Source organism: Rhopalosiphum maidis, chromosome 2 (genome assembly GCF_003676215.2).
Source record: "Rhopalosiphum maidis isolate BTI-1 chromosome 2, ASM367621v3, whole genome shotgun sequence".
NCBI lineage: Eukaryota > Metazoa > Arthropoda > Insecta > Hemiptera > Aphididae > Rhopalosiphum > Rhopalosiphum maidis.
The window spans coordinates 54,931,009-54,956,546 of record NC_040878.1 but is presented as its reverse complement, the minus strand read 5'-3'; the positions used below and the strand labels follow the sequence as shown (position 1 = coordinate 54,956,546).

Here is a 25,538-nt window from a genome sequence, read left to right as displayed (position 1 = left end):
ATAAACAAGACTACATAAGTCTTTGCAAATTTAGTCAATGAAAAACTAACAGCCAACCTGGTTGTAAATTGTTATAAGGTACATAATCTAATATAATATTTATTATTTAGTAATAAACAATGGGTACAAATTTTTCATAATTTTAATACTTTTATGGAGATTGTGTATGGATATCACTTATTTTCTCATGATAAGCTGCCGTGGCACTTTGACGTACAAACTCGGTTAGCAAATCGACAAGTACATTTATTTGTTTTGCATTTTGTTTTTCAGTGGCATCTTTGAAATCCTTGTGTTTCTATAACACTGTTGACCCCAGCCAAATCACAGAGTATAATTTCTTTTTCGGCATATAACTTCAGGACGTTTTCAAGGAGAATACATTTTTCTTTGCAATGAAAAATTTCTGTTCTTATGTATAAATGTTTGAGAAAACCCGTTCTCTGTATCTAAAATATATTTTTATTAATTTAAACTAATTTCTATAAATTCAAATTTGCATACCTTATTTATTCATGTTTTCTTCTATACTAATTTTGACAGCCAAAAAATTTCGAGGTGAACCTCTAGCTCGATCAACACCGAGAATTGAAGCTCGAACATTTACTCTTACTTCAAGTTCTTTAAATTTTTTATTAGAGTTTTTTTTATCATTTTTCTGGCCTGATTTTCCAAGCATTTTGAAGGTAATTGCCATTCATTCAATATTTCGTCTTGTCCAATATTGACTAGTATATAAAAATCAAATGATAATCGCTGTAATTGTTTTTTGGAATAATTAATTTGAATCTGATTGGCTCACTTGGTTGCTCATTGATGACAATTATAACAGTGTTTACAAATTTTCTTCGGTAGTCAGATTGGAGTATTGGAGGTGCACCAAATGTGGTATAAATATCAATTAAATTAAATGCTATTTCCTCGGCACGTTTTGATTTTAAAGGTCTGAGTAGTACAAATTTTGTTGGATGGTCCTGATAATTCATAATGAATTTAAATTCACTTTAACTTTGCATATCAAATTCATATTATCAATAGACAATAAGGTCAACTTGGGCTCATGAATTGAATGCATTATGAAGTATTGGTTTAGAAACTAGGCCCCACTTTGGATTCGATAATTTTTTTTCACAGTGCATACAGAGATTTAAATAGATCATCGTAGTTTTCTTGCGGTAATATTACAATATTTTAACTTAAATTCATAAGCCAATGGGATTATCGTGAAAAATATCAAATAATTTGTCGTTTGATACATAATAGTGTACACTTTCTGAATCATTACATATAGATTTAATAAGTCGTTCTTTTCTATTGAGTGTTAATACATCATATACTTATGAATGTATCTTATGTGTCTATAATCCTTTGCACTTTTATTACCAATATTTTCCTTAGCTAATTTCACTTTTTGTAATCTTAACAAATATTCCTCTTTGTCTAAAAATGATTTATTATCCTCACGTTTATTTTTTAATAAATCAAATAATGCATCGTAAAATTTAATTTGAATTCATGTTAATAAAAAATAATTTAACACTTATCGAAACGAAAAATAATACTTGAACTAGGTAATATAATTCGTTCAATTGCTCTTTACGTACCAAATATCAATAATACGTATGTTAAGTTAGTCACTGTGGACACTAAAACTATTATTCGTTACAAAACCCTAATTTTGACGTGGGTATTATAAGTTGAAACCGTAAAAGATAACATTTTGACTATAAGACGATAGGAAATGTTATAATGACAGCCAATCTATCAAATTACAACATCGTCTGATTTATTAAGTCAATGTTATAAATATATATTATATGTCCATTATAGATAATGACCAAGTTACCCAGGTATTATACAAATTGACTAGTCAATATCATCATTACCTGAATTTACGACATTGACGCTAACACACACACACACACACACACACATATATATATATATATTAAATTCAGTTTCATGATATTAGTATAGATATATACATACGAAGAGTACGTTTCGATCAAATGTAAAATACATTTGGATGTGGTGGTTCTGGGAATTGATTTATAAAACAATTTGACAATCAGGTTTAACATTTAAAAAAACTAAACTTTACGAAGTAATCTAAAAAAAAAATTTTAAATAAGAAACCAATGGCCTATGAAACCAAAGTTAGATTTTTGATTAATAATAAATAAGTATTTGTACGTTTCAATGCTTGTAAATTAATTTTGATAAAAAAACGACAAAAATAAATTATAATATTATAACACTATCCAATTATCTTAAGGATATAAAATAACATTTTAAATTCACTAGAAAGTAATTTAAATAATTTTTTTATGAACTCAAAATGTTATTTTAGGATAAAATATTCATGAATGCTTAAGTTTTCATTTCTTTTCATTCAGCCAATAAATTGTAATAATTGCTATTTGGGCGGCTTATAAAACACAGTACGCCCAAAAATAAATATATCACCTGCAAAGATCATAAGCACATTTTGTTATAGTTTTTAAAAGAGAATTATATTTTATGATTAAAATATGTTAGAAAATATTTTTTTTAATTATATACCTAAGCATGTGTGGGCCAAGGTGGATCAAATAAAAGCCAACACTTGCACATCTCGACCTCATATATGTAATAGTTTCTCACTGTTGTAATTTCGCGGTCATAAAAAATATTTTGTTTTAATTATATTACGAATATAAATCTATACGACATATTGAATACTTTTAATGTACACATTATACATTTTATAAAATATAGTAATAATATTATTAATATCCACAGTGATTTATTCTTATTTCGTGGATGATAGCGGATTATAAAAATTAAAACTTTATCCCTAATAATAATGATTAGTCTAGGGCCTAGACAGGTCCTGGTTGCATACTATTTTTGTCCCTAAAAATTATAAATTAGACAAGTGGTATACGTATTAAACAGCTAATATGCATCCAGCTGGTGGTACTTGGTCAGATTAAAAATCGGAAGTCGACTTAGCATAGAATATAAAAAATATTGACTTCAATTATGTATCGAATAGTTGATAATCGTTTATCATGTAATCAATATTTCTTTAAATTTCAACCTGATATAGTGATATAGAACAGCTTTATAGCAATTCAATTAAAATTTTTATTATTTACATTTGAAATTTAGTTATAACTAATTTTTTTTAAATATTATATGATTATTATTTATTGAAATTATTTTTATATTTTAGTTTATGTTTTTTTTTTTAGCGTCGTGGAATTTTTTTCTAAAATGCTTTTTAGCTCTTTCAACCAATTTCTAGATTTAACATTTATGACCCACATACACACACACACATCAATTTAAGTCTAATTACGCTATAATGGTATAATATCTATAAAAGATTACAAAAATGTATTGAATGTAAATTAAATATGCTATTGTTTGTAACTTACAATATTCCATTAAGTTATACATTTATATAATGATCTATACTTATAGATATGTTTCACTATACTAGTGTACTTATATCTTCATTAATTACCCTAACAATATATTATGGATTTATAGAATCTTATATGAATATTAGTCATCGTAAACGAATATAGTACCTATGTAATTGTGTCGATAAAATAATTGCAAAGACAAAGTTAGCAGAAAACTAATTATCGTAATCGAATGTCGCTGACTAATTAAATACGACGATTGCGATGTGCTAACAATAATTTTCGTGAGGTATTTTTTTGTCATGTGATAATATTACAATACATAATAATCATAATATTATAATTTATAGTTCGGCTTTTCGACAAATCAATTACTATAATTGTTCACCCGCAAGGAGATATGTGTTCGTATTATATTATGTAATTTAGTTTACAATATGAAGCGTTTAATCCTATCAGTGTAAAATATTATATTAATTAATATGTTTAGGTACGTACATAGAAGATAGTTCTCTTAAATCACGAACCAGACAATAATAAAATATCTTAAAAATACAATGCATTTAAAAAATTGTTTATTTCCATTAATACATGATATAATATAATATTTATATAATTATAGATAAAAACGTAAAATAAACTATGATCTTAAAAATATTATATTCTATACATACATATATATAATTTTTTTTAAATTGCTTGTGTTTCTTAAGATATTATCTACAGATTTGTTATGAAATAATATGAATGAATAAATTGTACATTTTATTATTATATAACAACAATTTACTCATGGACATTTATTTATGTATACATAGAATAAGTGGCGTGTGATTTTATAATTGGCCAACAGTACAACAAAATGTACGATAAATTTAAATAGATTATACACTGATTGGATAGGTATAACGTAGTATAATTTGGTATAATAGTGTTGACTATAATATAGACAAGACGTATGATTCTGTACCTAATATAATTTTGGTCGGCGTCGCTCAGATGACCTATACTGGTGCAATGGTGCATCTATATTAATTTACGTATACATAATGTATTTCAAGTATAATATAAATTATATTTAAAGTGAAGATATAAGAATGGCCGCACAGACGCCATACCCCGAGAAATTGTGTTACACCACCTGTAGCAACTCCGTACGGTTACCATTACATATATATATATATACGTTTTCGTAAATGCTCATAAATAAGAAGCCATTATACACAAATTTCATTCGCGTTAATCATACGACATGAAACGTTCACAGAAAATATTCCATTTCCGCAATAACATACATACGATAATTATACTGTGCATGCAGTATAATATGAACTTTATAATATATAATAGAAGGACATAGAAGGATATTAGGAAAAAAAATCCGAAAATAATAAAAGCGATATACTGAAAATCGGATATTTTTCCCAGAAACTTCACACTTTCGTATACATATAGTCTGTGACAAACAACATTTAGAAGAAGTATGCATTTTGACCGAGACGACGTTTCGGCTAAGGTGTTATTTCAATGTTGAGGGATGGGAAGCTGTGCTTTGGCACCTCTATTTTTTCCGCGTCTTATTGGCTTGCCATAAAATTTAGAAATGCATCGATTGCCGATGTAAATAAGTTGAAATGTAGTATGAAAACCATGTATACGTATATATACATATTTTATTATTCTATTTAGATGTATATTATTGGTGTGCACGACTAAAGCTATTCGTAACTTGCGACTTTCCGATGTTTAAATTCATTAGAGTATTAAATACTTATTATATGACCCTTTAGCCCCATATCTACATGAAATACATTTTGTATTTACTATATAACGTGTTCTGGCGATGACAAAAAATTGGCTTGCTTAAACTTTAGGAGGGACCAATTAAAAAAAACGTCAAATGGCACCAAAGCGTTTCACTCGTATTGTAAAATCGCGGCCCGTACAAAGTATATTTTCGGTGTAATATTATCATCACAATTCTGTCGACGCACGCGCCCTCGATACCAACACGCCAACAGGTTGCGCGGCAAAAAGAAATCATATAACAGGGCTCAGGAGTGTTGTCAGGGGGCGTATTTTACGGTACCGTATACGTCGCGGTTTGACGCGCTTTTTCCGGTACATATTGCGCTGCGTCTTTGTCGACGGCGTCATTCTGCTTGGTCGTCCCGTTCGCCGCACCCACGTGAAAAACGCGCACCCGACGCTCAAATCTGACCGGTAAGTCATACACGATACGTATAATATATATATATATATATATATAATATTATACAAGTATATATATTGGGGTAGTTCTTGCAATGAATATTTACAGGAATTTATTAAATAGGTGAATTTTTTCCCACCGGTTCTCTAAAACCGTTGTAACAATATGCGTATATAATATTATAAGAATTAAGTGTGAAACAGTTTTTGTGTCCAAAAAAACTTTTACCATTACTTGATAAAATCGTTAGAAAATTAAATTTTACGCAATTTTTTGAGAAAGTCAATGAATTACATCATCATATTATATTCTACATTATACAAGTTTACGTATACTATCCTATTACCTAACATAAATTAACTAACTAAAAACAGTATTTTTTTCTAATTTTCTGTATAGTATATACATTACGTAGGTATGGGCATATTTCTATTTAGTTTCCTACAGATGATCGTTAATTACGAATAGATAAACGGGATACCTCATGTGTAGTATTATATACGTCACGTAAAATACGAAAAAATTATTTTCAAATAATTGAAATAACAGGCCATACTCGGATCGAAGATGTTCGTAGATTTGTATATTTTGGGGTCAACTAAATTTTCCATTTTGGTACTAAAATTTTATAACTAATAATTATTCTACTAATATATCCATCCGACGTCTCTGCGAGATATTCAAAACCAATTATTTTCAGGTTATAACAATACAAATTATAGGGTAATACTTCGAGGCGTTAATAAAATATTCAGATTTTAGCCAATGTGTAAATTATTATTTTATACCTGTATATTTTTTTTCTGTGTGGTTTTAATCTTTCTATTGAAGGAAATTCTTGTTCGCAGTAAGTGTAAAGATTTTTTTTTTATTATGCTCTCATAATTTCACAAAATGAAAAATGAACTTTTAATTGACAAGCAGATTTTTGTACAATGTAATATATTATAATGTAGAGTTATTATGTATTTTTATTGTTTGGAGGGTCTCGTGTGGATAAGAAACTATAATTTACATTTTTGAGGTCGAGCGATAATTTGAACAGTCATATTATATTATAATGTGTTTAAACAAGATCTAAAGGAGTTTTAATGTGAGAAATTGTAGATGTAAATCCCAGTAATATCACATACGTATTCATTTTACGGTTTTTTTTCACAGTTGAGTTTTATTTATTTTTATATACGTTTTTTATTTCATTGATCTATATTTAATTTTTTTTCTAGACATTTTATAAAATTTAAATAAATTTAGGTAAATATTCAATGTACTTATTTATATTTCATGATTACGCGAACCTTGGCAGAAATAAATGTTTTGCTACCACTTAAATTGTAAACTAACAAAAAAAAAAAAAAAAATAGATGAGACATTTTATTTTTTAACTTTCAATAAAAGAATTTTTAGTCAGTATAAAACTAACCAACAATTTATGAAAAATAAAAAACTTTTTTGAAATAATAAAATAAGTGTTGAAAATAAATTTAGATAAATAGTATATAAAATTAAAATAAATCAAATGTTGTAATCATGCAACTATGTTAATTATTTGAATACGATTTTTCTTATATATGGTATTAAATTTATTAGTTATTTTTAGCATTAATAATATTATTTTACAGAAGAATTTATCCATTCTTGTAAATTGCGATGATTAGAATTAATTAAATAAATGTTATAATATTCAAAATAAAATTATAATACATTAACGTACTTGATTTACAATGGCATATATTATAGGTATGCACTATAAAAGTACACATATGGTTATAGAAATAATATTTAAACGTTTTGCTTTGTTAATTCAAACTCATAAATAACGCTTTAGTATAAATTTCTTAAAATAGATTTTTTTTACTTTAAGAAAAGTATTTAATCCGATTATGATACTAACAATATATTTCATTAAACATGATTTTAATTTAAAGTTTCTGGTAATATAGTACTTATCTATTATCAAATATATTTTGGAATCTTCTGTTTGTACCTACTTAACTAAAACTAATTTAATTAATAGGTACCTATATTTTGTTTATGGTAAAATTGTTATGTGCTGTTTAAAAGAAATGACTTTCTTAAAATTATTTATTGGATGGTAGTAATTTGGTTACTTGTGTATGTGTGCTCATTAGCTATAAAATAATTTCATTTTAATTTGAATATTTCTCGATTGAATATTTTACATTTTAAGAACAGATTGAAAAACATGTTTTTTACCTTTTGAAAAATGTATTAATAAAAAGTGATGATATAATATTATTAAATAAATTGGAATAGTTAACCCAAGTTACTTTGCATTTTTTTAGGCTCTTTTGTTATTTTGATTGTTATAAATGATAATAATATTACATAATAAATTAATACGTAATGGGTGAATTTATAAAATATTATTATTTTTATTTATAACATAACTACAAACATTGGTAAACAAATATGACGCATTATCTATTTCAAAACCTATTTTGCGGCCATTATTAATGGGAACTTCAATTTATTAACTTTAACTTCTCGAGGATATTATAATAAGTTGCTTCTTTTACATCATAAATTATTTTTTTCTCTTAAAGTTTTATTATTTAGGTGAATTTGAAATGGCTGTAACTATGCATAAATATATACGTATTTTCAAATTATAATAAAATTTATGTTTAATAAGTTAGGAACTATTTACGTAAGCGAAATAATGAAGTCGTTTTAGAATAATTACGCATTGATTCATCTTTCGCACATTTGAAAATAGGAGTAATTATAAAGCTAGTCTGTGTAAAGAATAAATATAAAATAGTTATTAAGCTATTATGTATCATATGGTATTTATAATATATACTTTTAACACAAAAATAATGCATTTAGAGACACGAGGAGACTAGTGAACAATATAAAAATACAACATTAGCCAAATGGTAAATAGTCAAAATTATATACAAAAAATATATTTAAATACATTCATTCAATGACGATATATGTATAATATACATACTTAATTTTTATTTAAGTTTTTGAACGAAAACTTTCTACAGGTAGTTCTTTAAACTTGTAGAATATTTATTTTATTTTTCGTTCATTAACATCGAGTTAAATGTTAATTTGACATTTACAGTTTTTGTTTTATTTATTAATTAATAATGTTTTCAATATATTTATATATCATTACAACTAAAATAAAAATATTTGTATGAACTAAATAATTTTAAGACTGTAAAAATATAATTTTATCATCTAAACTTAATATGATGTTGCCTAATTAGAATTGTAAAAGTAAAAATATTTTTATACATATATGGATATATCAACTCAAAAACTACTATTTTTTTAATTAAATATTCTCAAATAATTTTAGTAATAAAAATATTAATATTTTAATACATTGAGAACTGAGTTACTATACATAGGTATTTAAGTATTTTTACAAGTTTTAATAATGTGTAATAAATTAAAAGTTTCTTAATATTATACATTTTAGAGCTTATTAAGATAAATATCAATACAACGATGAACGAAGGTATACGTATACATAATATATATTATATATCTATATATAGTATAAAAAGATTAAACTTGATTTTTGTTGAAACAAAAATGATTAATATGTTAAGTTTAAAGTAATAATGTTACTAAAATAATAAAATTATTTTAACGTTATTTAGAAAAAAAAATCGTACTTCCGTTTTAAAATTTAAACATTTTTATACTAAATAAAAGGTAACAAATATAATATCTTATATTATATTTTCCAATGTATTATTAGTGGTATGCGTTTTAATAATATTATCTTAATTTGAATTTCTGAATGTGATATGTGCTACCTTTTTGACAATATTAGTATTATGAATAGGGCTCAGAAGTTGTGGAGTTGCATACTATTGTTCTATAAGCTCTCAATTTATAATAGACAAACTAGAGATCCGAGCTATAAAATGGTGAATTTAAAATGCATATTTTTTAAATTAGTGAAAAAGTGCATGTTTTATTGATTATCAATTTATCATACTCATATTATGAATATTTAGGATTTTCTAAAAAAATTGAATTTTTCTTAATCTATGTAAAATAAATAATACAGGATGGGGCAGGGGGTTCTGATGATTTATAGAGTGCTGCGGTTAGGTACTAAAGTAGATAAGATCAACTAGTTTATAACCAGATTAAATTTCATGATGTTTAGTTTTACTTAGTTTTACTATATCAGTAATCACGGACACGCGGCACGTGAATCAACGCGTTTTTGCCGTTACGACGTTTATTGAATGTAAATCCATTATAACCGTACACGAAATTTTCGACGACAATTCAATATTTCTGTTGGAGGTAATGTTCCTTCTCGGAATTTAATTTTAGACTGCTATCATAAATTAAAAATACTGGTTCTGTTCTAACAACTTTAAAAGGAAGTCAAAAAAGTGTAAGAACACCAGAAAACATTGGACAGTATAAAAAAACGGATAGCAGTCGAAATGAAGGCGGCCACTTAAGTAACGTAATTTTTAAAAGTCGAGATTTTTGTTGATAATAATTAAATATAATCTTTATGTTGAATAAAATAAAATTTGTTAATTACTTTGTTTTTAATACTTGACTATAATAAACCACAATTAAAATTCGTCAGAACCCACTGAAACTTAGTATTGTTTAACGCAGGTATATTTGTTGTTATCAACGTTGACGAATATTAATTTAATGACAATTCTGTGATGCGCATTTAATTTTAATCGTGTTAATATACCGAAATAATAATATTTCGTCGTTAATAAGTTATCGTCGATTTAAGTTATTGTATATCTATTTAGTGTTTATACGTTAGTAAAGTTGTACATAATGCCGCAATTTGATAGTTTTTTAAAATTAATTTTTTAGTTTAGTAAAATATCCAAATAACAACCAGTTTCCCGCCATATTTTAAAAATATTACCTATACATTTATATTTTCATTTGTTTACATTTAGTTTTGTGTAAATTATAAACATCATTAGATGCATTTTTTTTCGTGAAATTTTGAATAATTTTTTTTACATATTTATTATATTTCCATACAAGTTTTACAATTTTATTGTACATAAATTCAGGTACCTACTTAATTTTTCTAAGCGTTATAAATCTCATTTATTGTTAATAAAATATAATACCTATTTCGAAATTATTATCGTGTGTTATTTTGATGGTACATAATACATAGTGAGTCTTTCTAACGTAACCTGACATAAGACAATTATTTTTACAAAAAAAAAAAAAAATTATTTTAAACAATAAATTTGAAGGTATAGTATTTGAGTCTTTCGATATTTAAAAATTAAATTTTAATAACTAATTAGTAATTACTTATAACTTGCAAGTATTTGAAGTTTCGATGAGCTGTAGTGTATTTTAAAAGGATAATAGTTTTCAAAATAATAAACGTTCTATACTTTAAATAAATTACCTTGTATAATTTGTGAAAATAATAATTTTAAATGATTTATATATCATAATATAAAAATTGGTTTTCTATAAATTTTTTATAGAAATTAATTTTTGATCATTGATTTATTCACACGATTTATTATAATTTATTTATTTTTACCAATATCCGTCGACCATCTTAGAAAAAATCACACATTTAATTATATAATCTCATATAGTAATTTGTCACCTGTCCATCTTTGTTATATATTGATAGTACCTAAATCTTTTATAATTTATCATCCTGATAATATATTATTATTATATCATAAACGCTACAATGGTTTTAATTATCAAATGTTATAGATGTAACAGTTACAATTGTAACTGATATAAGCCGAAGGACTTCATTAGATAAATACTAAAATTTACAAGTTACCAAAAACATTTTTATGTATCTTATACATTAAGTGTAGAGAATATATATTATATATTCTTTAAATAAGATACATTTATAAGTTACTTCTGGATCATCCGTTTGAAAATAATGTATTACTTTACTTAACATTACACTTTATACATTAGTTATCATTTATAGTGGTTTAGTAATTTCTTTTAGCTAAAATTTGTTTTTAGTTATTTAATTTATTTTATAATCGTAGTTATATCCATTGTAACTTGTATGGTGTTAAAATATAGAATACGCACATGAATAACAGTAAAATATAATATAAAAAGAAATTATTGCACAGTCAATAAACATTTGAAGAAAATATTTACCTACGTAAATGTGGTAAATTGAGAATAATATATAACAACGATATAAATTTTATTAACAGAATAAATAAATAATATAATACAATATTTCTAAACTATTCTTATAATTCGAAAATATTTTATGACTTATGTATGACCAAGATATCTATTATATTTTTTTATCATATTTATCTTAGCTTTTTCACAAAAATCAATATAAAAAAAAAATATTTAAATTATATTCATTACAAGATGATTATTATTAATCAAGCAAATAATGCAAAGTACCTATTTTTATTTCATCATATTTAAGTAATATTATAACTTAAAATTAAACTAATGATATTTGTTTTCTAATTTGCATACTCAAATTTCATGTTTTTCGTAATAATTATTATGTGTTTTTTTTTTACTATGTTGTATTTAAAAGATATTTAATAACTACTACTACTACTACTAATAATAATAATGTCTAAAAACTACATTTATAGAAAACAAAAATATAATAAAAAAATATGTTACATATCGATGGAAATATTGTTATATTAAGTAATTGATATTGTGAAATCAATTAATTTTGCTTAAGCCTATATATATAGGCGAAATTTCATTTATCTTTTTGTAATATAATTTCCACTGGTACGACTTAAACTTAACATGACCTGTAAATAATATGTAAATTCTTCTAGTATTAACGTTTTACCTGTAAAATAAACATAAACTAAATAAATATTATTTTTGGCAAAATTTATTTTAATTTTTAAGTTAAAATTAAACTTTATTATAATGGCATACATTTTTTTACAAATTGAATGCTAAAATGTATTAAAAAAACTCGTTCAACATCATAGAGACATAGACTAATATTTTTATTTCTTAAATGTTGATGTTTTTAATTATTATTACGTAAATTATGATAGTAATTCATTTGTAAAATTGACACTTTGTGATGATAAAATGTATTTCTAAATTTCCTCAATTATACCTTATTATAGTAATAATATTTAGTTTAAATTAATTTATGTTTTATTGTATATATGTATGTGTATAAATTAGTATAATTGTGCGTACAAACTTGGAATTAATTTTTTTTTTTATTACATCGCTGGAATTCACATTAATTTTTTAATACTTACTAGTGGAGTTAACATTTATATTTTATATGTTATCAATCTGACTTTTAAATAACCACTTAAAACTAGGTGAATTCTATATGTATCCACCACCTATAAGTTATATTCTGTAATCTGGGTTCATATTAACTAGAGCGTACCTACAAAAGATGTAGGTATTATAAAAATTCACGTATGATATTATTGTTGTATGTTATAAAATTGTTAAACCTGAAAAGTGAATCACTCATCTTTTTGTACTTTTTTATTTCACAACACTCATTACATCTGGTATACCCAGAAGAGAAGTTTTAGAAATGAGCGAGTTGGCTTTCTGGCTAAAAAGGTCAAAGTGCCATTTACCGGAAGAATTAACAATGAAAACAATAACGCTTAACGATAGATATATTCGTTTTACAATTGTATTTTTTTTATTATTATTACTATCATCAATAACATAATAATAATACATCAAAATAATGGGGAAAAACTAAAAAAGTATTTCAGAAAAATAAGATTATCTACGTAACACATTATTTGACTAAATCTATTTTATTTTTTTTATTCAGAAATATAGGTATACAAGGGTATAATATAGGGCCTAAATATTTGAAATGTTTACCAAATGGTAATGGATAATTTTTTGTAGATATACTTCAATTAAGTATTTACAAAGTATTTTATTACTTATGGTATATTAAATTTAAAGACATTTGAAAATTAAAATTTTTTTCGATTTATGTTGATACATTCAAAAATGTAATCAATATTTATTGCAAGTTTATCATAGTGTAATTAAAAAAAAAGTTTAACACAGATACATGAAATTTACAAAATTGGATATTTAAACAATAAATATAAAATACAATTTTATAATATTAGGTATACGTAAATACTTGAAACATTCATTTATATTTAAAATTAACATTTTCTACTTCTAATGACAATATCAAAGTATTTACATTAACTTTAAGTTATTTATTATGATTTATTTGAAATTTCTTTGTTTTTTTTCTACAAAATATGTTGATGAAACTTTTTTTGGTCAAAAAGTTTAAAAAACTAATAAGTACAACTTGGTTACTCATATAGTGTTTTTACAGTAATTTTAAAACATCAAAAATGCATAAACTTAATTTTAAATTTTTTTTTTTAATTGGTTAAAGTTGAAATGTCATATTTTTCAAACGATTTTAAGTATTTTATTGTAATTGCAACTTTTTGTCATTGCTCATTAGGTATGTTTATTATTATTATTATCTGTACACAATAAGATTTTTAAAACATTGGGATTCATTTTAGTTTTTTATATACTAGAAAGTAAAAACCTATTCACATCATTCACGATATCGGCTTATAAATTATTAGTACTAATTATAGTAATACATGCGATAATTTTTGTTTTTAAACATAGTAATTTATAGTTTAACGCTCCTCCAACTTACCATTTTCTTTATAGAAAACTAAATTATTAAATATCCTTAGAAATAGAGGCTGGACTGTGTAGACGACACTTGTCATTTCTGCTTAGTATCAATTTGGTATTCAATGATTTACCAATGAATTCAAATATAAAACATTCATTACAGCGACCTACTCAATGAAAAAGTATACTTGAAATATACTATATAGCAGTGTAAATTCCCTGTTTTTTTTTTTATCATTCATTCAACTGTAATAATTTAAGTTGACATTCGATAAAAAAATGTTTAAAATGAAAATAGTAAGTCAAAATTTAAAAAGATGTATGTAAATTTATAAAGAATTCAAGTATGATTTGGTTTTATACGTAATAATTTTTAGGAATTATAAATTTAAATGACCGTTAAGTTTATAAGGTGAGACAACGTGGTACACTGGTATGAAACTTTTAGTTTCACCGAAAAACATGGATATAATAATATTTAAGAAATCCCGTTCGTAGTACTCGTGGTAGATATTATTTTAGTATTTTTTTTTTTTTTATTCGTGAAATTCATTTATACGCGTGTGATAATAATACGATGTATCATATAATTAATAATGTTTAAAATATATAGGTACGGGTTTTCGTGCGTATCCACGATTAACCAACAATATATATTTACTCGTGGTGTAGTAAAAAAATCTGTACTTATTTAGGAAGGATTGCAGTCTCAGTACACAATAATGTACTGTTATCTAATAAATAATAATAACTACCGTGATTGATATATACATACAGACAATTCACAATTGTAATATATAAGTTACATTTTTCTACCAAATATGTGACTAACGAATTGAATAAAAAATAAAATGTTACATCTAAATACTCGAAAGAAAACAACGAATATATAGAGAGAGTGTATATGTAAGGCTGTGTCAGAGAGAGAGAGACGGTGATGGAAAGAATATAAAAGTCCATTGTAGGCGGACTGTACATTTCGAAGTCGGAATTCGCAGCGGACGACAATAGAATGACGATTACGACATCCTCGGACGATTTTATGCTTTTTATTTTTCATAATAACTCTCCCCTTTTAGTAATATGAAACCAAGTACATGGATTTTGGTAAGATGAAGTTGTACACAAACTATAATAATGTACGCATTACGTACCTACTTATTATAATATGTGCATACATTGGATATGATGTGTATACCTACATAGTATCTACTTGCGCACAACTCGCGTTTGACGAAAAACAAACTTTGAAAAATTGTCTTGACCTAGTTTGTTGTCTCAAATATCTGTGTTGTAAGTTACGCACATATATACTATATTTTTTTGTTCTACCCTATACATTTAAATAATGCTGTTGACAAATTTCGAACCTGTGAGTGGGAATTAATTAATTAACATCAAACACCCACCTTCTATACCTTCTTACTAACAATAATCGTCATTCAATGTCCCTAGCTGCATTCGGAGATCCAATGATTTTTTTCACACTTGATTTTTTTTCTACTACATCCCGCAGTGGCTTACAATTACAATGGTAATTGATAATTGTGTTAAACATCTATGCATATTGTTTAACCTATTGTTATCATATGGAAAATTACAGGATTTCGATTTTATTGCTGTTTTACAAAAATAACAATAATATAATTTTTGTAAAATAAATATCTAAACATTTTAACCAAAAATAAATAATTAAATTTTAAAATAAAAGTTAAATTGATCAATCGAAACAATGAATTTACTTATTTTATTTGAATAAGTATATGATAAAATAGTTGTAAAAATAATTTGAATTATTCTGTATATATTTGTAATATGTAAATATATTATTGTTCTATCAATTGAAAAATAATACTTATAATAATTTCTCAAATTAAATCTCAGTATACTGCTAAACAAAAGTAAATACCTATCTATATTATAATATGATCAATGGTATTTTCAGAGCGGAGCGATGAATGTATTAATTTTACAACGATGTGTATGTGTGTATTTTCTGAGTGTATATAGTATATACATGATAAATGTACACGTATTATACATGTGTACATGATAAATAATCGACAAATCCTCCAATTTTCAACTTTAAGGATGATTTGGATATAAAATTGAATTTAGTTTGTACTTTAGGAAGGTCAAAATTAAAAATTTTAGAATAACGCGACATCTTATGCAATTCCAGTTTTCGACAAAATCGATTCTATTTTTCTTTTTATATGTCTCAAAAACAAATAAAATCGCGGTTACTTTAAATTATTATCAAATTTTTATATTATCATTTTTTATACATAGTACAATTTTCAAAATATTTTAACTCTTCTAAGCTATTCAGACATTTGAAATTGATATTTCTTTTTAGTTTTTTAGTGGGTAAAAATGATGGAAAATATGATACAAGGTCTTTCAAAAGTTTTTCATTTACTAATTAAAAAATATGAAAAAAATTATAGTCACAATACATTTATAGTCTCAAAAATCTTCAATTTTTTTATTTTTACAATCTTCTTTATAAGTTTTTCAAGCTTTATTAAAATAAAAATTGTACTGAAGTCAAATAAATTGTTTATTAGTATTTTAAATTAAAATTTTTACGACATTGCATATTCACCTGACAAATAACTATTTCTTTTCAAACGATTTTTCATATTTTGTTGTAATTAAAAAATAAATAACCATACTTGAAGTTCTTACCAAATTTTTTTATGATAATTTTCTGTACATTTATAATCCTCTCCAATTTTAATATTCCCAACACACTAGACGTAGTACTTGGACTTAACACAAACATTAATTAACCAATCTTGGAGTTCTCAAAAAAACCATCTGGCAACTTGAATAATGCAATTTATTTAGTAGAAATACTCAAGAATGTAAAACTGTAATATTATATGATAAAATACATATACTTTATCAGTTAAACTTATTACAACTAAATACTAATGGCCATTATCTTCGATGCTAATATTAAAAAAAAAAAATAAAAAAATATTTTACATATAATATTATAATTTACGAGCAACACATCGTACGTATTGAAAATAACTAAGGGAATAAAGTAGTAAACACTGTGAATTGACTTATTGTGAAGATACTAAATACTAATAAGAATGAAATGCCTACTTAGGCTTATGTGAGCACATTAAATCAGAACATTACTTTAATTAGTAATTATAATAGGTAGGCATTATGTGTACCTATTATTAGTTTATTATAATTTATAGTACTGGTACAACTGCTAGTATAATTAAGTTTTACAACTATTATTACAATAAATATTTAAATGTTTCCTAATTGAAAAAAATATATTTGCTTTTTAAATTTAACGAAAATATTATTTTATGATATGTAATTTTGGCGTATAATGTTGTTGCAGACTCTGTATACAAAATAGAAATCAGTAAAAATGAAAGCTATGGTGATACCTTATAACAATAATATTAAAATTTGCAAAACAAACACCCTAGTTATAGAACCCTACCTCTAATTATTTAATGTCTTACATTTTTTAATAAGGCTATTTAGATAGGTTTCGCGTAGTGCACCTACATATTTTTACCTCACAATATGCAACAATCAACTTCAGGGTCGCCAATAGACGCGCCACTCGAATAACAATTCGAGATCCGCTCAGCATAATCAAATAGCCACCATTTTTTTTCGATAAGATGATACATAATAAGGTCTGCTAGAAGAACTTGTTAGACAGTTAAACGATTTGTAGTAGAACTAAAGAAATTATAAAGGGGTAATAAAATTATTAAAAATTATCTATACAAAAATTAAATTAATCCATTTCAAATAATTTTTGCATATCAACTAACCAATCGTCACGTTTCAACGTCAAAAATATAAACATTTTATGATAGTTTTGATACATGGATACATAATAAATATATTATATTTGTGTAATAAACTTCTGTTTTTTTAACAATAATTATAAATTATATAATTTTACTCTGTCTCTAAGGATTTGTGAGTGGTGTTACGATCTTCTGAATTTTATAATTTATAACCAAGGCTGAAGACCTAACCTAACTTTACATACCTCTAAAATGTCTTGGCTATACTTAACAGTCTAAACTATTTTGTTAATTAGTAAATTATTTTTCTTTTCATTTAATGAATAGAAACAATAAGAAGATACAGCAATAATTTATAAATAATATATTTTTGTTATTATTATTATGTATATAATTGAATATTTTTTGAAGAATAATTCTATGTATTTTGAGTCTTATTTAGTATTTTTATTTTACCACATTATACATATAATCTCATTGGTACAAGTGTTTAGCATTTATCGCCATAAATACAAACTGCAATAACATTGTTAGATTATATGCAATTAGTATTTATTAACGGATATCTTTATCGTTTAATATTAAATCTCTAAATATATATAATATGTATTTTACTATAATATACATATGAACTCAAGTGGACATATAATGATGATAAATAATATTGTTTATAATATATATACAACTATATTATATATATATATAATGTTTATTAATATGTTAACGTTAACCCATTATTGAATTTTAAATTATGAATGGAACAAAGTTGTAGTGCTAATAATTAATAAATGCTTAATAGTTAACTGTGTAATGATTAGTTTAAAAAAATATAAAAATCGTAAAATATTTAGTGTTAAAATGGTTATTCAAATCCATTATAAAAATTAAAGTAAACGAAAACAGGTTTACTTAAAATAGTATTCAATTAAATATTTTTAAAGAAGTAGTTCATCAGATAATATGGTTTTGTTCAAACTTTTATACCAAAAACTGTAATTTTTCATTTATTGTTTGAATCATAATAAGAACTAAAAAAAAAGAACAATATTAATTAATTTTTAATTGCATTTAATTTTAAAAAGTTTTCATTTATATTTTATAAGAGTCATAGGTAATTCAAATTCACATATATTTATAACGAAAGCATAAAAAGTTAAATTAGACCATAGTAGAAAAAAGTTAACATTTTCGTATACAAATTTAGTTACTGTAGGACATCACCTTTATGAATGCCATATTTTAGTTAATAGAATATTATGTATTAGATTAAATCTAATTATTGATAATTTTTGTGGATACTGAATAGTATATAAATTAAAAATTACCTATTTAAATTAAATGTTTATGTTTATAAATCTAAATTCAGATTAAAACTGTTGGTAATATTATCTGTTAGTTGTATTAAAAAACAGACGTTTCGAACATATTCAGTGTTTATACTCTCTCTATCTATGTATATACATGCATACATAATATAGAGTAGTCCTCTTTTCGAGTATGTTCCGTTTAACCGTAAAGTCCATCTTCCGATATCTTCTGCAAGACTGAATGACCGTTTGATTCTCAACAGATATACTATTTTGTAGTTATCTGCCATCTAACAGTCAAAATATTTTATACGTAAAATATACAATACGTGTGGATGAGTGTTTGTATAATATATTTATCACTCCACTTATATAGTATACCTATACTATATATAAGTATAGGTACCTACCTATACTCATAAAACAAATTATGTAAATTTGTAAATATGATGTTCATACATTTAAAAGGTTTATTTATTATTTTGCAAAATACCCGTAAAACATTAATTAAGTTTTACTGTATATTCAAGTTTTTTTTTTTTAAAGTAATGTAAAAAGCTTATAAAGAAGGACAGAATATATAATATCACCGTATATTATTTTTGTTATGGAATTAATAATATGTACAACGTATTATATTTGCCAAAAAATAAATATCTACGGTCCTTAAATGTTTCATAATTTAAAAATTGTGATGGTTTTTAAATGGGGCCAATTATATGAAATGAATTTTGTAATCACAAGTTTAATTATTTGAAACAATTTGATTACGTCAACTAAAACAAAATTAATCAGTCCAATATAATAACTATTAAACATTTAAACACAAGTTTAGTATATAAAATTAGAAAAAACGATATTCATACTTCATAGGTATGGAAATCTATTGTATTCGGTAGATATTATGTTTAATTTTAAAATGCTTTCTTTAGGTGTTATTATTCCACATGTCAGTTTTATATTAAAATCAGATAATACTCAGGCAATTTAAATATATTAAATAGTAATTGAGTTTCTTTATTATTACCTATTTAATATTTAAAGATGATACGATAGTCAAAAATATTAACTGAATTATGAGATTTTAAAATATGTAACTCTATTTTAAAAATGTATTCGTTGATTATTATTGTATTAAGTACAATAAGTACATGTATAAGCGTTTCATAATCAAAAGTTTTTGATAATATTCATCGATTTAATGTTAATATAAATACTACTATACATATAGAATAAATATATATAGCTTTTGACAATAGAGTGCAGGTGTATAGACTATAGTTACTTCGTGTTTGTGTTATGAGTTTTAATTAAATTGAATATTAATAGTAAACAGAAACAAAACTTATTTTTTTACCATAATTTACCTCTTTTGTTTATAAATTGTAATTAATACTATAAATGAATACAATAATAATATCTGATTGTATTAGGTTAATACAGGTTAGGTTAACAAATTAATTTTTTTTGATGAAAGTTTAGACATATTAAAAAATTTGGCTTTATTGTTTATAATTACAAATGTGTAAGGTATAAGCTTTATAAATATTATACCTACATCACATTTAATCTATATTTTATAATTTATAAAAAAAGTTATATTGTAGGATATAGTATGTTATATGTAAGTATAATAGTACTACATATTTATTACGTATACCTATTATATACGTATAGTGAGTTGAATATTGTATTGCGCAAGAGAAACTCAATATTGTCTTAAAAACGTTTAATTACAAGCTATATGGACTTTTCCGGTAATATAAGAGTTTATACAAAGTTTATAAACATAATATATATTTATACCACATACGTACGACATACGTGCGCAAAAACTGTCATAAATATGCCAAAGGTCATAGATTTATAAAGGAATATTATAAATGAACGGAAAAAAATATCGTTAAAAACTATGAACATAAAGTTTTCTTAGTGATTTCATCAGCCTACTACTATTCAAAACTTTGTATAAATAGTAACTGCACTATGCAGATCAAATTTAAAAAAAACAACAACAATTTTATTTTATTTAAAACGGATGTACGTTACACGAACATGTAATAAATATGAAATTGTATAGAGTCGACCTGAAACAGAAACAGTTAAAGTTACATGCTTTGACCTCTTTTTCGGAATTCCTATGATTTAGTAGCGGTTATATTATTATTTAGTTGATACAATGATTATTGTTTGAGATTACAAACGATAGTTTGGTAAAATATATTATGGTGTTTCAAAACTCAATTTTATACTTCATCATATTAATAAAAACTAAAGAGCAACTTAAAAATTAACTCTGTCAATATAATTCCATTAATTTGTTCCAGGTGGATTTTTCAAGCCATGGCAGTTAACAACAATATAATGGTTCGGCTGTTGGTTATAGAGATCACGTTTTTGATATTAGCTGTGGTCAACTCATATCCGGCGTTTGAAGATAACGAATTTAAACATAAAAACAGAGACAAAGGAAGAACTATAAGAGGTTTCAAAAATATGGACTTATCTACAGCTAGAGGGTTCGGTAAACGAACCGACCATTACGTGAATTTAATGCCATCGGATGTATTTGTGGACAACAAAGAAGATAGCTTCAATCAAAAGTAAGTTTTTGAGTGTTTAATTTATGCGGATATGAAAATTTATAGTTAAGTAAAATTACGACAGAGTCATCGTCTGAATTGTACGCAATAAAAGTAGAAGAAATCACACGAAAGCTCCTATAACGTCTCTCTATTTTTGTGGTAACATAAAATATCAAAACATGAATAATAATTCGTAGTATCGAGCTCAACACCTTTTGGAAAATTTTGATTAAGCGTATTATATAATGTTTAAAGTATTTGAATTTTATTTCTATGCAGTTAAATTTTAACTATTTTAAGGTGTTGTTAATTAAATAAGAAATGAGTAATATTATATTTTAGTTGCTTTTGATATCCATTCAGTGCCCTATCTATGATTTGTTTTTCGAATCAGAAATATAATTTTACGAAGTAAACACAAATACATTACTGATTTCACAATAAATCTGATTCTGCGGTTAATAACCTGAAGATATTTTGTGTTTCTTAGTGATATAGTAATTGAGATAGATAATTTTGAAGTTTTGAACACAGCAATTTTTTCTTAGTTTAAAATTTTCAACGAAAATACTCCTAATATGAATACTACCACAGTATCTAAGATTTTAAGTTATACCTAAGCTTATGTAAATGAGTTCGAGACTCATTAAATTAACAGTATAATGATAAATATATACGAATACTTATATATATTGATAATACATTGGTGTGTTAAAATTTATACTTTATTAATTATAAATACCCCACTATTTACATGATTGAACAAAAAATAATTAACTTTCTACAGTTGATTATTTTATTAATTTTATCGCATTAAAATTATTTTAGTAATAAGGTTATTTAAACTAAATGCGCTTTGGAATTGAAATTAATTATGTTTAATAACAATCAAATCGTATAACCTAACAATGATAAATCAAAATAATCGATTACCTACTCAAATACATAAAATAATAATTACCTGCTACTTACTATCTACCCTGTAATATAATAATTATATAAAACAATATTAATTAATTTTGATAATTTTAATTTGTTCATTCTCTCTTTCCTCTTTAACATTTACGTTATCATTACAACACAATTGTCAAATAATAAATGTATGGGTATATACCATTTTTGTAATCAATTAATTCTATAAAATAAATAAAGTACATTTTTATAAATAAATAAAAATTTAGAAAAAAGATAGATAAAAATAACTCTTCATCTTTACTGGTCTTATATAACATCAAGAGTTAAAATATTTATTGAAAATTATTCATTTAAAATTGTAGGTAATTATATTTCATAAAAAAATAGAAAGTTAAATGTAAAATAATTATCAACGTTTAAAAACAGTGATAAACCAAAAAACAATATTGTAAAATAATATTATTGCTATAATAATTATTTTTTTACTATTATTCCTGGAAAAAAAATTATTAAATGAATACAAAAATTTCAAAACACCAAGGCTTATGGAAACAATATGTATCAATGTATAATAATATAAAGGCTGCAATTATTAAAGTTATGTACGAAAATAAAATTGTTAATACAGTCAGTAATTTTATACAAAAATAAGCCTCGTTGAATAACCCTAAATATAGTGTTAGCAATTAAAACTATATAGCTGTCGTGTTATTTTTTTATCCAAACTTGTTAACTATTATAACATATTGTGTATCTATGCCTAGAAAACACTTTAGGTATATACATTCCAATATGTGCCATTATTTTTTCATAATTCAAATAAAGAACTAGAGAATCCCACAATCATGTGTCAATATTTTAACGAATAGAAAATAAAAAAATAACATTTTCTACGGGTGTATTTATTTTTTGGTCTGTGTGGCTATCGGATCTCGGGCTGTTTGTAAAGGTTTAAATGAAAGTTTGCCGAGAAAAATAGAAGTGCGAAGTGAATATATACAGAATGTAGTATTCCTGATATGCTCGGTCTGAAATATTATTTAATATAAAAGGAAGAAAAAAACAGCGTAACCCACTGTAACAGTGTATCTATTGGTTCAGAATAATGGACTGTTTGGTACAATCTATAATAATATAGACTATAGACCCACGCACTGAACTATAACTGCATGAAACACATTATATCTTCGCATAGTGGTTTTTTTTATTTTATTTACACAGATATATGTATATCTGCACAGTTTTTGCCCCGAATTAAAATGAATCATCCCGTCATTCCGCGCATAAAAATTCGCGATTACCTTAACACGCCTGCGGTGATAAAATATAATATATCTGTCCGTTTTTTGTTTGATGTTAGACTGTAGGCTTTGCCAAGAAAACTGAGAAGATATTTCGTTTGGAAAAATACTTTTTGAAATAGATACTACAATATTATGTAACACTATTTGTGTACAAAATCAATTATTTTAAAATACCTATTTTATATAATATTAAAAACAATAGTACGATAAAGGTACTTCGGGTTTATTATTTATGATAAACATTTTTTTCAATTTTATACATTTATAAACAAACAATGAACAATATATACAACACAAAGTGGATATAAACAATAATTATAATGTATTTATAAAAATGATTATTATATTTAATAACTAAAAAAGAAAATTTTAATTCAGAAATTCAAAAATATAATCTAATTATGAAATGTGTGTAGTGTGTATTATGTAGGCAGTGATAATATATACCTAGTCTAAAAATATAGTTTCAAATTATTTATTCTTTATTGAATAAAATCTTTATGTATTTCAAAATTGTATAATATAGTGTGTTATCTAGAGGGGATATAATTATACTATTTTACACCGCAGTTACATTGAAATATGTCATAATTATTATCTTTCAAATACCATTCCTATATATTATATTAGTAAATAATATAATAGACTATGGTAATACATTTATTATTTTATACAGTAAAATTACAAAAATGTAAATAAAAATAATATAATATAAAATCACTTGTCCACAGTATACCGTTGGATGTTTCTTTGGACAAAATATTGAAGAACAAATACAACAATTTTATCGAAATGCTAATCGATGTCAACCACGACGGTTATATTTCCAGAGAAGAATTGCTGCAGTCAATTGATGGTGAATCATAATAAAAAGTTATAAATAAATATAAATTATATATATTATTAAAGTCAGTTTCACTTACAAATAATTTGATTGTAAATGTCTTCAAAATTAAAAAATATTTATATATTAATGTAATTGTCTTTGTAGCGAATTTATTTCATTTAAGTGGAATTTTACGTAGGTACTTTAGTTTTATGATTGTAATAATAATCAACCACCATTTTATGTAGTAGTACCTATAAAACATTGACTTTTTCGAAAATTAAAATTGATACTCAAGATGAAAAACGGGATCTATATATACATGAAATATGTGATGGCTGTTAAAATATTGTTTATGCTTAAAAAATGCTAAAATATAAATATATATGTATTCTGGAATTAATGTTTTTATACATTCCTATGTTCTTTTGAAGTATGAAAAACCAAAAAGTGTGCTAGTTAAAACTGTAATGAAAATTTATTTAATATTTAATATTTATTTAATA

General features: G+C 24.3%; 1 protein-coding gene and 1 pseudogene across 1 annotated transcript; one reads left to right on the top strand and one right to left on the bottom strand.

Annotated features, from left to right (window-relative positions):
- Nucleotides 1–324: 324 nt before the first annotated feature.
- Nucleotides 325–1,507, bottom strand: LOC113552519 (annotated as a pseudogene).
- A 4,001-nt stretch (nucleotides 1,508–5,508) lies between these two features.
- On the top strand, nucleotides 5,509–25,422 carry LOC113554464 (allatotropins-like). Its single transcript, XM_026958338.1, has 3 exons — nucleotides 5,509–5,636; nucleotides 21,730–22,005; nucleotides 24,938–25,422. The coding sequence occupies exons 2-3, from the start codon at nucleotides 21,746–21,748 to the stop codon at nucleotides 25,071–25,073; spliced, it is 396 nt and encodes a 131-aa protein (XP_026814139.1). The 5' UTR covers nucleotides 5,509–5,636; nucleotides 21,730–21,745; the 3' UTR covers nucleotides 25,074–25,422.
- The last annotated feature ends 116 nt before the right edge of the window (nucleotides 25,423–25,538 follow it).